General features: G+C 38.9%; 2 protein-coding genes across 3 annotated transcripts in view; one reads left to right on the plus strand and one right to left on the minus strand.

Moving 5' to 3' along the window:
• Window positions 1-5097: 5097 nt before the first annotated feature.
• Window positions 5098-12333, minus strand: iscua (iron-sulfur cluster assembly enzyme a). Of its 2 annotated transcripts, none has more exons than XM_061906559.1 (5): window positions 11730-12333; window positions 11497-11610; window positions 8828-8938; window positions 8600-8742; window positions 5098-5390 (listed from the first exon to the last, which is right to left on the minus strand). In XM_061906559.1, exons 1-4 carry the CDS (start codon window positions 11805-11807, stop codon window positions 8608-8610), a joined length of 438 nt encoding a protein of 145 aa, XP_061762543.1. In that variant the 5' UTR covers window positions 11808-12333; the 3' UTR covers window positions 5098-5390; window positions 8600-8607. The 2 variants fall into 2 exon arrangements, with proteins under 2 accessions (XP_061762543.1, XP_061762542.1); XM_061906558.1 differs by having other exon boundaries at window positions 8664-8742; window positions 11730-12324.
• sart3 (spliceosome associated factor 3, U4/U6 recycling protein) overlaps window positions 11922-17440 on the plus strand; it is a 29899-nt gene continuing 24380 nt past the window's right edge. Inside the window, exon 1 of the mRNA XM_061906556.1 lies at window positions 11922-12160. Coding sequence (XP_061762540.1) covers window positions 11963-12160 — 198 coding nt within the window. The 5' untranslated portion in view covers window positions 11922-11962. The remainder of the gene's footprint in view (window positions 12161-17440) is intronic.

Genomic DNA, 17440 nt, shown 5'->3' on the forward strand with positions numbered 1-17440 from the left:
TTGAACGCACCGCACTTACGGGCAATGGAATACAAAAGTGAACTACCGTATTTCCTTGAATTGCTGCCGGGGTGCAAATTAATTTAAAACCTCTTCTCACTCCTGCGCTTACCAAAGGCATGCGGTAAAAGTAAGCATGCGCTAATTATTTTAAAACCTCTTCTCACTCCGGCACTTACCAAAGGCAGGCAGTAAAAATTGGAGTGTGATGTAATCTTGGACCTTAAATCCTACTGAATAGCTCTTAATATTCTTCCCTTTATGTGATTTCAAATTACCAGTATTGAAATCAGCCTCCTCCATTTTAAAAATGATGAAGTGTCACTCGTGACGTCACGAGTTTGACCAGGTGGTAATACTAAGCATGCGCTAATTATTTTGGGAAGCGAGTTTGACCCGGCAGTAATACAAGGCAGGTGCATACTATATGCCCTGCGGCACTTCAAGGAAATACGGTATGTGCATAACTTTCTCCCACGTAGGTAGTCTAGACCAGGGGTGTCAAACATAAGGCCTGCGGGACAGATCAGACCCGCGAAAAGGTTTTATCCGGCCTGCAAGATGAGTTAGTTTGCGGAGTATAAAAATATAATTATTGCTTTTATTATTATTATTATTATTATTATTATTATATAATATGAAAATTAGCCAACATTTTTGAATGAAACTGTTGTTCACTAGAAGACGCAATCGCAATTCTTTGTATCTTTGTAGATGATTTTACATATGTACAAAATAAACCACATTACATAAATTACATAGCAAATTACATAAATTACATCCTCTAATTTGATTTTGGTATCATTTTTTTCATCTTGATAGATTGAAAATTAACACCATTGGGTTGACTGATGAACATCCATCCATCCATTTCCTACCGCTTGTCCTTTCACATAATTTATTCAGAAATTATAAATAACGACAAATAAATGTAGAGAACTCTTAACAGCAACATGAAAGTGTAAAAAAAAAAAAAAATTTTCAGAATGTGCTTGTTTTATTTTTTAAAAAAGAAAACAATCTGAAGTTGTCATTGTTTTTAAGTTATCATGCCGTGATTTTACCAGTCTGGCCCATTTGGGAGTAGATTTTTCTTTATGTGGCCCCCGATCTAAAATGTGTTTTACACCCCGGGTATTACTTTGACATAAGAAAACTTGTTATTGTTCAAAATGAAGGTTATATTTATTTAATTTTAACATTCATGTTAACATATGTGACATATTTAAAAATTCAAATTTTACAAAAGCAAATGGGCCTGCCTGTTCTTTGGGCTTCCTGTACAACATCCCCACTTTCCGCCCCACTTGAAGCCCCTGGGTGTACCTGCTGCTGTGGCTGCTGCGAGGGCGTAGTAAATAATATATATTTAATATTTTAGAAAAAGCTTTCCAAACATAAACAATGTTTTAACATTGTCCAATGTCATCCTGGAATAAAATGGTGCAAAAATAATTAATATATACACGATACCTTTTATACATACACTTCTGGTGGTAGTTGAAATGTATATTTATTTATATATTGTATTTTTCTCATATAAATACCATATTACTATTAATATGAATCATTTAGATGTAAAGACATGCCTGCCAAGACAGAGGAAACTCCTCACAATGTCCTGCTGTACGACATCCAATCTGAAGACACTTTTGCTTTATGTACAGCGTGAATCCTTAGGTGCTACAAGTAACAACCAAACTTCACATTTTTTCTTGGTTACATTTAAGAATCTTTCTTTACCCAAACTTTAAGTATGTGTTTATTATGTATTTATGGTCTCTCTCTTTAAAAAAAAAATATATATTATGCATGTTTCTTCTTTTGCACAAAATGCATCATTTAAAGGGGCTGTTTACAACTTGCTAAAAAGAAAACAAACAAAAACATGTTTAACAAGAAAACCACTGGCCAGTTTAATGTCACCATTAGCATATATATTTTTAAAATGTCTATATGTTTCTCAAGTACTAAATATATTGAATTATCAGTTATTAAACAGTCAATTATTTTCATTCATGGAAAATACATGTAAAGTATGTTTTTCTTTTGGCGTCTTATTTTTTTGTATTATCTTCCTTGTGCTTATGACCAATGTGTAATAATGTGTTATCAAAGCTCCTGTGCTTCTTGGCATATTATAGTAGCGCCAACATATTTGTCAATATGCAGTATTATCGGTGGATGTTTGATTAAATACCACTCAAAGTATTTCATCTAAATGTGAAAGGTTCAGTTTTTCTGCAAGAGTGCCTTCATTGCTCGCTGCTTTTGGGTTTCTTCGCTTCACTCCTGTATAATAAAGCTGTGGATTGTAGTGTTTGTTGTTTTTTAAACATGGACGCCACAACATTACATACTCACTCTTAACACTGCTAATTTTTGTATTAAATAGGTCTTTACTTGACAAAATGTTTATTATTGTGCTTTGTGTTTATAGTTTGCAGTGATATTTGACTGCAGTGCATCACATTGTACGGGTGGGTCCTGTACAAATTGTATATTTAATAGCAGATAAATAAGAAACCAGACATTAAGTGGTTCCAACAATTGGAATGAATAGGATCACGCACATGTGCCGAAGTCAGGGACCGGGGCCAGATCTGGCCCGCCACATCAATTGTAGGGGTCCACGAAACCCTCGAAATAACATGCGTCAATAAAGCACTTAAAATTTTTTGTATTTTCTATTTTGAAGGAACAAATTACTAAATACAATTGCATATGTGGGAAACTTGCACGTGTCAAAAGCTGCGACCCCAGGATGCAAAGACAGAAAGCGATGTGCAGATCAAATAATGATAATGAAATCATTGTTTTTTAAATATCCGAGAGCCAAAAGCTGGCTGCATGTAAAGTAACAATATATATATTATAAAAATATATAAATAAGTAATAATAAAAAAAAAAAAAATATATATATATATATATATATATATATATATATATATATTGTCACGCCTGTAAGTTATGTTTTGGTTTTGGTCATGCTATGTTTAGTTTTTGGACATTCAGTCACGTTTTTCACTTCCTGGTTTTGATTCCATGCCAACGCATTAGTTCCCACACTCGCACGCACCCTACCCATGCTGTTCCAAACTTCACGCCCTCGTCCACAGTTCCATGCCGTGTAAGTTTGTGTATTTATGCCACAGTGCTAGTTTTGTTTTGTTTGTATATAGTCATGCCATTGTGCTGATTTTGTTCTAAGTTTTAGTATAAATTATTATCCGCCATCGAGCGCGCTTTTTGTTTTGCCTTATTTATTGTATTTTGAGTATAAATAGGCGCCAGCGCCCTCCGCGACCCCAAAAGGGAATACGCGGTAGGAAATGGATGGATGGATAAAAAACATGTACCTGAATTCACGCCTGGCTCGTCCTGTTATCCCGCTGCGTCGAAGGAGCACACACCATCCATGTCCAAGCCTGACATATATATATATATATATATATATATATATATATATATATATATATATATATATATATATACATACATATATACAGTGGGGCTAAAAAGTATTTAGTCAGCCACCGGTTGGGAAAGTTCTCCCACTTAAAATGATGACAGAGGTCTGTAATTTTCATCATAGATACACTTCAACTATGAGACAGAATGTGAAAAAAAATCCAGGAATTCACATTGTAGGATTTTTAAAGAATTTATTTTTAAATTATGGTGGAAAATAAGTATTTGGTCTACCATTCAAAACTGTCACTGATGGAAGGAGGTTTTGGCTCAAAATCTCACAATACATGGCCCCATTCATTCTTTCCTTAACACGGATCAATCCTCCTGTCCCCTTAGCAGAAAAACAGCCCCAAAGCATGATGCTTCACAGTAGGTATGGTGTTCTTGGGATGCAACTCAGTATTCTTCTTCCTCCAAACACGACAAGTTGAGTTTATACCAAAATGGATACATGGATGATACAGCAGAGGATTGGGAGAATGTCATGTGGTCAGATGAAACCAAAATAGAACTTTTTGGTATAAACTCAACTCATCGTGTTTGGAGGAAGAAGAATACTGAGTTTTTTTTTTCAATTAGACGCCATTTTTGGAGGGAAAAATATTTTGCTGAATTTTCAAAATTTGAGTTTTGAAAATCACTAGCTTTATTAATATACTGTACAATATATTGTCTTAAAACATGACATATAGTGTCTAATTAAATATACTACAAGTCTTATTTTATAAAAAAAAGAGTTGCTAAATTTTCAAGAAATATTTTTACATTCCAGCAGAGTGGCACCTCGAACATCTCTAAATCAACTTCTTTAAATGATTTTCTGGTTTTTATTGAACGCTTGGAAGAAGTTCCCTTTTTGCACAATATTGACAATTATTGAGAAGCATCACTCTATTGGGGACTTGTAATGACAAAACATGAAATGCATGTTTTAATATGACCAAAAAGGAATTGGTTCAGCAGCTATGGGGTGCTTTTCACGTTCAAAATTCACTGCTATGAACTTATATTTTCTATTGGCCCACGTCAAATTGTAGAAATAAAATTCAACACAAAACAGCAAAGATGGAAAAAAATCGAGCAAAAAGGCACAATGTAAAGAAAAAAAAGCTGAACAACTAAGACAAAGTTTGTCATTTTATGTACAGTATATACTTTTTTTTGTATTGTTTTTTTTTTCTATAATACAATTTTACATTTTCAGTAAGTGGCCCGCAGTGAAAAAAATATGGACCCCTTTCTCTATGGTGGGAGTTATTTAAAAAATCTTCAAAATGGCACGGTATGAAATAACATAAAAATATGGTTTGCAGGGAATACACTACTTTGTAATGTTTTTGTAGTATAACTATTTTTATTTTTATAAATATAATAATGTATACAATGTTTGTATTTGATACATTTCAGATGCACATATTTGAAGTAGGCACATTTTGATGGTTCACTTATAAGTTACAGGTTTACACTAACTGTACAAAGCATGATTTCATATGTGACCTTTACCTGCATTGTCCTTCCAACCAAAATAAATATTGAGAATAGAACTGTGAAAATACTCGAATTGCAACATCTGCATCATTTACCATTTATTTGGTCCGAAAAAAAACAAACAATGAACACAAGTATTTTTCTATTCATTTATTTGGTAGATATGGGAATAATAGTAGCATCATAAACACAAATATGTATGTGTTAGAAATTATTGCCAACATTTTTTTAGACTATTTGAGCTGAATCTTCCTGTACAATCCTGTGATGACATAATCAATTCTGACATCCCTGAAGAGCCCCCACCCCAGCCTTTCATGGATAGTTAATGGTGACAAATTAACTGCTGACGTCGGCGCTCTTCTGCTCCTTGTCTTGTTTGATTCTGTAGTCCGACAGAGCCGCTCTGATGGCGTCTTCTGCCAGCACTGAAACGTGACCAGATGGGGAGTACATTTAAACACTTTTTATTGTCAGGAATAACAAACCATATTAAACAAGATGCAGGAAAAAAACAAAACCCTGTTATATTTCCATTTGCACATATACAGTGCACTTGTAGTGTAGGGATTGGCAATATGGCCTAAAACTTATATTGTGATACATACTGCTCCCTTGTGCAATAAACATATACTTCACAATATATTTAGTATATAACTATTTCTAAAAACGGGTTACAAAGGCTCTTAATTTGGCTCCTGATGTATGCAGTGACATATTGCCTAATATCCAGTTGTATTTTATTCTCAAAACTATTTTTATCATACTTGTTAACTAGTATTGACACCTGTTATTATTTTGTTTTAACACATCTCCCATCCAAAGGCAAAACCTAGTAACTAACTTCTAGCTGATTTTGAGAAAACAAAGGAAAACCAATCTATCTTGATGCTGTCTTACAAAGATCTACAAAGTCATCAAACATATAAATGTTTTCTTGAGCTTTCATTTTCTTGCCGATTGAGCCATGGATTGAATCTGCTCTCATTAACGTGTGCTCTTTCTCCAGATATTTTATCACAATCTCGGGTGGGCCCCATTCTGCGTTTGCACATTGGGCAAGAGCCGTGTACAGCGTCCAGTTTTTATTTTGACCTCCACAGTTATCTGCCCAAAAGAGTATGCAAGGGGAAGAATCAAGAACAATACATTTAATGAAGGTGCTTGCAACGTCCTGGGCCAATCTTCCAAATATCCCCTCGTGCCATAATATCACATAATCAGGTTGACCGTCGGCCCCCATTCATGCAAATGTCTCATTAAAGACAATAAGGCGACTGACAAAGAAGCTTCGATTGGTCCCTTGAGATACTAGGTTTTTCTGTTGTATTTACACGGTTATGTGGTAGTTGCTAGGTCCTGCCATGCGCGTAACAGCTTACTTACGGAACAAAATACAATATCGCATACACTAATGTAAAGCATATCACCTAGGAACTCCAAAATTATTATCAGCTCAGTTTTGACCAACATTGAGTTACTGGGTTTTGCCTTTGGATGGGAGACATGCTTCTGTGTACACCTCTGGTAAAAGTTAATAAACACTTATTCTTCTTACCAGAAATTATTCAATATTTATCAGGTTCCGCTTATTTGTAAATTGCAACCCCTCTTATTTAGTCCCTCCTCTTTTGCTACATAGGCAAGATGGCGATGATTGAGGATCGTTAGGGTTGTAAAGGAGAGTATTTTCTAACCTTGGGACAGAGTGAACTGTACATAAGATCTGGCCTCACGTGCCGTACATCCTGCTTAGAGACATAACAATGGGTTTTTCCTTTTTTGCAACACACGTTATAGTTCATTTAGTTAGGTTCCGGAGGAAAAAGGCACCAGGAACGAGAAGGGAGAGTATAGAAGAATGTTTGTGCGCTCGGCACACACGTCAAGTTAACTTTTAGTTTTGATCTTTGCCAAAATGGGGCAACCATATGCGAGATTGTTACGGATTTTTGTCGGCTCTGTTCTCTCTAATAATGCTGTTGCTTATACAAACCCCGTTTCCATAGGAGTCGGGAAATTGTGTTAGATGTAAATATAAATGGAATACAATGATTTACAAATCATTTTCAACCCATATTCAGTTGAATATGCTACAAAGACAACATATTTGATGTTCAAACTGATAAAGTTGGGAAAGGTGGCAATAAATACTAATTAAGTTGAGGAATGCTCATCAAACACTTATTTGGAACATCCCACAGGTGTGCAGGCTTATTGGGAACAGCTGGGCGCCATGATTGGGTATAAAAGCAGCTTCCATGAAATGCTAAGTAATTCACAAACAAGGATGGGTCGAGGGTCACCAATTTGTAAGCAAATTGTCGAACAGTTTTAGAACATTTCTTAGCGAGCTATTGCAAGGAATTTAGGAATTTTACCATCTACGGTCCGTAAAATCATCAAAAAGTTCAGAGAATCTGGAGAAATCACTGCACGTAAGTGAAAATATCACGGACCTTTGATCCCTCAGGCGGTACTGCATCAAAAACCGACATCAGTGTGTAAAGGATATCAACACATGGGCTCAGGAACACTTCATTAAACCACTGTCAGTAACTACAGTTGGTCGCTACATCTGTAAGTGCAAGTTAAAACTATACCATGCAAAGCGAAACCCATTTATCAACAACACCCAGGAACACCGCCGGCTTCGCTGGACCTGAGCTCATCTAAGATGGACTGATGCAAAGTGGAAAAGTGTTCTGTGGTCTGACAAGTCCACATTTCAAATTATATTTGGAAACTGTGGACGTGGTGTCCTCCGGAACAAAGAGGAGAATAACCATCCGGATTGTTGTAGGCGCAAAGTTCAAAAGTCAGCATCTCGGATGGTATGGGGGTGTATTAGTGCCCAAGGCATGGGTAACTTACACATCTGTGAAGGCACCATTAATGCTGAATGGTCCATACAGGTTTTGGAGCAACAAATGTTGTCATCCAAGCAACGTTATCATGGACGCCCTTGCTTATTTCAGCAAAACAATGCCAAGCCACGTGTTACAACAGCGTGGCTTCGTAGTAAAAGAGTGCGGGTACTTTCATGGCCCGCCTGCAGTCCAGACATGTCTCCCATCGAAAATGTGTGGCGCATTATAAAGCGTAAAATATGACAACAAGACCCCGGACTGCTGAACAACGTAAGCTGTACATCAAGCAAGAATGGTAAAGAATTCCACTTTCAAAGCTTCAACAATTAGTTTCCTCAGTTTCCAAACGTTTATTGAGTGTTGTTAAACGAAAATGTGATGTAACAAAGTGGTGAACATGCCCTTTCCAAACTACTTTGGCAGGTGTTGCAGCCATGAAATTCTAAGTTAATTATTATTTGCAAAAAAAAATAAAGTTTATGAGTTTGAACATCAAATATCTTGTCTTTGTAGTGCATTCAATTGAATATGAGTTGAAAAGGATTAGCAAATCACTGTATTTCGTTTATATTTACATCTAACACAATTTCCCAACTCATATGGAAACGGGGTTTGTACTTTATCCTTTTTTGTAGAATAAAACTTAAATTGTAGTCAGCTTTTAAAAGGATCTGGGTGGACTAGTCCTAATATGGCCGACTGTCACAGGCTCTCCAATTAGGGTGTGTTGAATGCAATATCCGAGTGCCGAAGCATACTTATTTTACCTTAGTTGTCATTGGAACGCACTCAAAATGCTGTTAGTATTAGTGTACTCGTCATCTTCCTTACTGGAACAGTGAAGTTTCACAGGTGGGAGTGAGAGTTCTTTGGCAATGTCTGTGTTCTTGATCCTCAAAGCTTCGTCGATCTGCAAGACACAACGGAGGAGAGCAACATTAACGAAATGTAAAAGGAGCAAAAACCATTCCTACTTTTTTGCCGTCGAGACTCACCGACTTCCCTTTAACCCACTCTGTTGCTAAAGAGCTGGAAGCAATGGCTGATCCGCAGCCGAACGTCTTGAACTTGGCGTCCACAATCTTACCTTTCTCATCCACCTCAATCTGAAAATAGACAATTATGGATGATACCATCTGCTACATGAACACAGTGATTAGCAAAAATGGGAACTTTAAAAAATAATTTAAAAATTAACTTTAAAACGCTTCCTACTAGGGATGTCCGATAATATCTCGGACTGCCGATATTATCGGCCGATAAATGCTTTAAAATGTATTATCGGAAAATGCTGGTATCGGTTTCAAATGTATCGGTCTCGGTTTAAAAAAGTAAAATGTATGACTTTTTAAAACGCCGCTGTGTACGCGGACTTAGAGAGAAGTTCAGAGCACCGATAAACCTCTAAGGCCTACTGAAACCCACTACTACCGACCACGCAGTTTGATAGTTTATATATCAATGATGAAATATTAACATTGCAACACATGCCAATACAGCCTTTTTAGTTTACTAAATTGCAATTTTAAATTTACCGCGAGGTATCCTGTTGAAAACGTCGCGGAATGATGACGTGTATGATGACGCGTACATGTGACGTCACCGGGGGTAGAGGACATGTTCTCCCAGCACCGATCACGGCCAAAAGTAGTCTATTTTTATCGCATAATTACACATTATTCTGGACATCTGTGTTGCTGAATCTTTTGCAATTTGTTCAATTAATAACTACAAAGAAGAAAGATGTTGGTGGAAAGCGGTGTATTGCGGCTGCCTTTAGGAACACAAACACAGCTGGTGTTTGTTTGTTTGTTTGTTGTGAAGCTTTAATATGGAACAGAGCGGTCAAGCGAACATGTTTCTCTACCACATGTCAACCGGCAGGTTTCGGTAAGAAAATTGTGATAATAAGTTGGCTCTTACCGTAAACATGAGCGGAGCTTGTGTTGTTCCTCCTGCACCTGTCAAAGAGGCAGCTGCGACTTTCTTGGCTCCTCCATGGCTTCCCTCAGAGACACTGGCGGTCACCACACTCCTCTGACTTTCAGGTATGACTTTATAACCTCACTAAAACACTAGTAACACAGTAAGCAGATAAGGGATTTTCCAGAATTATCCTAGTAAATTTGACTAATAAAATCTGAATCGCTCCCAGTGCCCTCGTCTTTTTTTTTCTTCTAGTCCTTCACTCTCACTATCCTCATCCACAAATATTTCATCCTCTCTCAAATTAATGGGGAAATTGTTGCTTTCTCGGTCCGAATCACTGTAGCTGCTGGTGGCCATGATTGGAAACAATGTGAGGATGTGAGGAGCTCTACAACCAGTGACGTCACACGCACATCGTCTGCTACTTCCGGTACAGGCAAGGCTTTTTTATTAGCGACCAAAAGTTGCGATCTTTATCGTCGATGTTCTCTACTAAATCCTTTCAGCAAAAATGTGGCAATATCGCCAAATGATTAAGTATGACATGTAGAATGGACCTGCTATCCCTGTTTAAATAAGAAAATTTCATTTCAGTAGGCCTTTAAAGTCCCTGCTTTTGCATGCCGACCCAGTCACATAATATCAAGGGCTTTTCACACACACAAGTGAATGCACGCATACTTGGTCAATTGCCATACAGGTCACACTGTGGGTGGCCGTGTAAACAACTTTAACACTGTTACAAATATGCGCCACACTGTGAACCCACACCAAATAAGAATGACAAACACATTTCGGGAGAACATCCGCACCGTAACACAACAGAACAAATACCCAGAACCCCTTGCAGCACTAACTCTTCCGGGACACTAAAATATACGCCCCCCCTAACCTCCACCCCGCCCACCTCAACCTCCTCATGCTCTCTCAGGGAGAGCATGTCCCAAATTCCATGCTGCTGTTTTGAGGCATGTTAAAAAAAATAATGCACTTTGTGACTTCAATAAATGGGTTGTACTTGTATAGCGCTTTTCTACCTTCAAGGCACTCAACATTTACCCATTCACACACTGATGGAGGGAGCTGCCATGGAAGGCGCCAACCAGCACCCATCAGGAGCAAGGGTGAAGTGTCTTGCTCAGGACACAACAGACGTGACGAGGTTGGTACTAGGTGGGATTTGAACCAGGGAAACTCGGGTTGCGCACGGCCACTCTCCCACTGCGCCACGCCGTCCCAATAATAAATATGACATTTCTTTCCATAACTTGAGCTGATTTATTTTGGAAAACCATGTTACATTGTTTAATGCATCTAGCAGGGCATCACAACAAAATTAGGCATAATAATGTGTTAATTCCACGACTGTATGTATCGGTATCGGTTGATATCGGTGTCGGTAATTAAGAGTTGGACAATAGCGGAATATCGGATATCAGCAAAAATGCCATTATCGGACATCGCTCTAACAACCAACAAGCTGTGATAACTATGATGCTGTGTTCCAAATTTGGACTATTTACAGAACTTGTGTGAGCCTATGGCTTTACACTTTGTTACATATATATAATTTTGTATTCTATTTTTAGTTGCTTTATTGAGTTTACAACCTGGCACTGTTTTGTGCTGCTTTTGTACTTGTTTTGATTATTTTTATTTATTTGATTGTATGTAAAGTATAAATAAAGGTTTTGAAAATAACAAAAAAAAGCAAAAAAGGGGGCTTTTGACTTACCTGAAGTTTCATGACGTCTCCACAGGCTGGTGCTCCCACCAAACCAGTCCCCACATTTTTGGCGTTTTTATCTAAAGAGCCCACATTTCTTGGGTTTTCGTAGTGGTCCACAACCTTCACAAAAAAAGAAAAAACACAACGACGTTTTTACACTATCGAAAGCAAAGAGCGCACATGTGCACACTAGCAGACAAATGCCAAACGCCCCACGTGTCACAACATTATTGTGTTACCTTTTTGTGGTATGAACAAATAGAATTCAGCAACAACCTTCGGTTAAGCAACGAGGACTTTCGAAGAGCCATCGCCATCTTTTAAAACCCGACAATCGAGGGAAATGTCCGATGAGAGCCGAGTGTTTTGTTGTCAAGAACAAGGATCAAGCGCGCCCCCAGGCGGTCAACGTCCGCTATCGCAGTTTCTGGACGTGCTTAGGGCTTGTTACCAGGCAGAGCGCCTTACCAACATGGCGGCGTCAAGCAACGCAGAGCATACGCACTCGCAAGACATGGAGGAGGACGACGCGGGGATGGAGAAGCGAGAAATGGACTCGGAGAGCGACGACGAGGAGGGCATGGGGGTAGAAATTTCAGATGACGAAGAGGACGACACGTCAGAGGACGAGAAGGAAAATGAAGCGGAAATACAACGGCTCGAGGAGCAGGTAGTTCTTTATTACTCGCGTAGCCGAGGAGCTAACACAAATGAATGAGTGCGAAACAGTCGCTGACAAGAACGCGGCAGCTGCACGGATATGAACTCGCAATGTAGCAGCGAGGAATTGTTGCTTAAACTAACTTTAATGACTTAAATATGGCGGAGTTGCTGTTGTCGTGACGTGATGCTAACGACTATTGACGGTGCAAGCGCGTTGCGATTTGTGGGCTCAGTGTGACGTCACAGCTTGTGGAGTAGATCGGGAACAACAAAGCTGAGTCAAAGAGTACACGTGTGTTCTATCACCACAATTATTCATACGAATCTGTACTACATGCACCAATGTTTCACACGCACAAAGCTCGCTTTTAGTGCAGTCTAATAATGCCTGAAAGATCAATGCAAACCTCAACTCATATAAAAACTGTACACAGGAATTGAACACATGTTTACTGTACTTCAGGGGTGTTTTCACTGAGGGGCACGTCACAGCTGTGGCTACTTATCAAACTTGTATCTGCAAGTAATATATGAATTTGAATTTGATTATTATACAGTGGGGCAAAAAAAGTATTTAGTCAGTTACTGATTGTGCAAGCTCTCCCACTTAAAATGATGACAGAAGTCTGTAATTTTCATCATAGGTACACTTCAACTGTGAGAGACAGAATGTGAAATAAAAAATCCAAAGTTTTATTTTGGTTTCATCTGACCACATGACATTCTCCCAATCCTCTGCTGTATCATCCATGTATCCATTTTGGTATAAACTCAACTCGTCGTGTTTGGAGGAAGAAGAATACTGAGTTGCATCCCAAGAACACCATACCTACTGTGAAGCATGGGGGTGGAAACATCATGCTTGGGGCTGTTTTTCTGCTAAGAGGACAGGACGATTGATCCGTGTTAAGGAAAGAATAAATGGGGCCATGTATCGTGAGATTTTGAGCCAAAACCTCCCATCAGTGAGAGCTTTGAATTGTTGACCAAACACTTATTTTCCACCATAATTTACAAATAAATTCTTTAAAATTCCTACAATGTAAATTCCTGGATTATTTTCACATTCTGTCTCTCACAGTTGAAGAGTACCTATGATGAAAATTACAGACCTCTGTCATTATTTTAAGTGGGAGAACTTGCAATATCGGTGGCTGACTAAATACCTTTTTGCCCCACTGTATCTATTCCTCCCACCGCCAAAAACATGCACCCGGGGGATTGGTTGATTGGCAACACTAAATTGACCCTACTGTGTGAATGTGGGTGTGAATGTTGTCTGTCTATCTGCGTTGGCCTTGTGATGAGGTGGCGACTTGTCCAGGGTGTACTCCGCATTCCGCCCGACTGTAGCTGAAATAGGCACCAGCGCCCCGCGCAACCCCAAAGGGAATAAGTGGTAGGAAAATGGATGGATATTATATGTATTCCCCCCACCGCCAATACAATGCACTTGGGGATAGGTTGATTGGCAACACTAAATTGGCCCTACTGTGTGAATGTGGGTGTGAATTCTGTCTGTCTATCTGTGTTGGCCCTGTGATCTTGGGCACAATAAGGAGTCCTAAAATAAGAAATCAGGTCCATGTCTAAGCAAACTTTCCTCATCATATAGCTAAAATTTAGTAAAACATTCTTGTTACAAACATTTTTTATTTTATTTTTATATATATATGTTTTTTTTTTGTTTTTTTTAAATCCTGTGAAGAGGTGGCGACTTGTCCGGGGTGTACGCCGACTTCCGCGCGAAGGCAGCTGAGATAGGTTCCAGCACCCCCCACGACCCAAAAAGGGACAAAGGGTAGTAAATGGATGGATGGATGAATGGATTTTTTACGTACAGAGTAAACTAAAATTGCAGTAAAAAACGGAATGTCAGTGTGAGTGATTTATTGTCTATCTGTGTTGGCCCTGCGATGAGGTGGTGACTTGTCCAGGGTGTATACTGCCTTCCGCCAGAATGCAGCTGGGATAGGCTCCAGTCCCCCGCCCCCTCGATGGACCCTGAGACGGGAAAACGGTAGAAAGAAAAATGGATGGATGGCAACCGGAAAGTCAGTGACCAGAAAGTTTGCATGTTCTCCCCGTGACTGCGTGGGTTCCCTCCGGATGCTCTGTCAATCTTGTCTGTCTATCTGTGTTGGCCCTGCGATGAGGTGGCGACTTGTCCAGGGTGTATCCCGCCTTCCGTCCAAATGCAGCTGAGATAGGCTCCGGCAACCCCAAAAGGGACAAGCGGTACAAAATGGATGAATATACAGTGGGGGCAGCATAGTGGACCATGGGGTAGTGCGTGTACCTCACAATATGAAGGTCCTGGGTTTGATCCTGGGCTCGGGATCTTTCTGTGTGGAGTTTGCATTGTTCTCCCTGTGACTGCGTGGGTTCTCTCCGAGTACTGCGGCTTCCTCCCACCTCCAAAGACATGCACCTGGGGATAGGTTGATTGGCAACAATAAATTGGCCCTAGTGTGTGAATGTGAGTGTGAATGTTGTCTGTCTATCTGTGTTGGCCCTGTGATGAAGTGGCGACTTGTCCAGGGTGTGCACTGCCTGCCGCCCGAATGCAACTGAGATAGCCTCTAGCACCCTCTGCGACTCCAAACGGGAAAAGCGGTAGGAAATGGGATGGAATATACAGTGGATTTTTTTTCAAGATAAAGGGTAAAACAGTTTCACAGTTTTTTCTGGGAAGAAAATAAAAGCTTAGTTGCCAGGATTTACAGTTTTTTTTTGGCAACATATCACCTTAAATGGAAATCAGTAACACTGTTTTATTTGTATTGGCAACTGAGCTACCAGTTTATTACTTTAAAAATGTGGTACACCTTTTCCATTTGCAGTAACACACCGTACAAAGAACTACTGTAGATTTCACGGTAAAAAACTGGCAGCTCAGTCAACAGAATTTTATTGTTGAAAAAAAGTCCTACTTTTTTTTCAATTTACAGCAATTTACTGTAAAAATATACCATCAATTTTACCGTAAAATCTAATGTCACTTTTACAGTGACAGTGTACAATATGATGGATATCTTGCTTTGAAATCATAAGTCAAGCAGATATTTAAGTATTTATTTTTATCTTGACAAAAACATTGTAAAGTATGACAGTATACCGTATTTCAGGGCTATAGAGCGGGTATTTAAGCCGCACTCACCAAATTCTAGAATGAATAAATATGTTTACATATATTAGCACCACCTGACTATAAGCCACATATATTTACCGGCACAAAATATTTTGTAAATGTTTATTCACGTACCTTAATTGTTTCCAAATGGTGCGTGTCACATGGCAATAAAATGACTGATCAAACAAAACAGAAGTCTCTTACCTATTGGTACTAGCTGTTGTGTATTTGGGCTCTGCAAAAGTCCCGAAAATTTGCGCGAGTCCACCATTGTAGTCTGTTCTGTAGTCAATATGCTTTTCTTTTTCGCTATCCTCTTATTTTGGTGCTTTTATCCTCCGCTGTTGCCATTTCTAATATAAAGTAACATACAGTTCTTATATCTGTGAGTAGCCTCGCTATGGAAGCGCTAATAACCATAACAAAAGATGATGAGGAGAAGGCGCTGTTAAAATGGAGCCACGTAAATAGGATCCGCCCACAAAACGGAGAATCCTGAAGAGACATCACGTGACAAACTCTTAGGAAGGCAACAGTTGTCGCCCAAACCGTCAGGTACTGAAGCAAACAACAGGTCTGGCTATAAGAATAACAAATTGCATAATCCTGAAGAGACGTTAAGAAAACAGCTTGCAATCACATCACGGCCTGTAAAACAAAGTCTATGCAACATGTTTGACAGATAACCACTATTACATGTTATGTAAACCACAATGAAGTGTTTTAAATGTAGAAAGAAAATCACAATATGACCCCTTTAATGTGCTTTATAATCTATGTTCCCTGTGTATGAAATTAGACCTGAATAGACTTGTTCATCGGCAGTGTGCCTAATTATCTGGTGTGCTTTGATAGTCAGTAAAATATGGGTGTTATATTGTAAAACTTACAAACATTGGATGGAGTGATCAATTACAAATCCTTTCCAGCAGAAACTATTAATGTTTTTACTTGTTTAAGAAAAAATACATTTCCAACCAGCAGCACCTGCAGTAAGCGAACTTGTCCAAAATATGGCACCATAGCACAAACAATAACATTTTGTTATTTGTTGCAGTATTGAATACTATTTAGTGTTTCCCCCAGAATTTTTTTAGTTAAGGTAGTGTCTCTCCAGTGGAAGGGGGTGGGTGGGTGTAAGGAACAGCGTAACTCGGCATGTCGCCATCACGTCTCCATCACATCGCTGCCACCACAGCCTGGGGGGGGGGGGGGCAATAGACTACAGACTGTGGTGAGGTAGGCCGGCTACGTCGTGTGACGAAGCTTACAATTTTTGGTTATGTTTTGTGACTTAGTAAGTCAATATTTTGACTTAGTAATTTAATAAGTCAAAAATGTGACAACATAATGACTTAATAAGTCAAAATAATGAGAACAGAATGACTTAATAATTTAAATTAATGACTTACTTTAAGTAAGCGTTTGCAATAAGCGTTTGAAAAAAAAGACTTAAAAGTTGGGCCAATTGCTGACATATGCTCAACTCATCATGCTTATTTTATTATAGCATTTGGGAAGCCTGTAGTTGATTTTTATTTTGTAAATGTTACATTTTTATCAATATGTGATAGCAGGAACCATGCCATTCAAAACTAACCTGCTACATTACTAATGATTAATGTAACTATAGCTGAAAAAAATAGTACAATAGCAATAGGAGAGACTATTCATCCCTGAACACCATGGAGGTCATGTAGGCTTTATGATGCAGTTACATTAATATATAAACTATCAGAGACAGCCTCAGGAAACTCTTCATTCAACATAATATCGTTTTTGCTGCTTCAACATAGATCAATCGACACAGAAAAAGGTAAAGTGAAATAACTTGGTTGTTAACTGTAGGTTAATAATGCTTGTCTTTCTCTCAGACAGACAGGGCTTTGCTGTCCGTTTCATGTGGGGCACACGCACGCACACACCGCACAGTGAGCTAAAGTTATGCTAAAAGCTAATCAGCCTTAACCTCAAGGACTGCGAGCGAGCTGAGCTGCCGTTAATGTATCTAGAACGTCAACGGGCTCTTAGTGATGTTCCTAGTAGTTGACTGGGAAGTGTTTATTATAATTTGGGGAGAGTCCGCTGCCTAATGCTTACCTGCTAAACACCTATCTGCTCACCACAACGCAGGAGCACTAATCAGGTGGTTCT

This window comes from Nerophis ophidion, linkage group LG07 (genome assembly GCF_033978795.1).
Source record: "Nerophis ophidion isolate RoL-2023_Sa linkage group LG07, RoL_Noph_v1.0, whole genome shotgun sequence".
NCBI lineage: Eukaryota > Metazoa > Chordata > Actinopteri > Syngnathiformes > Syngnathidae > Nerophis > Nerophis ophidion.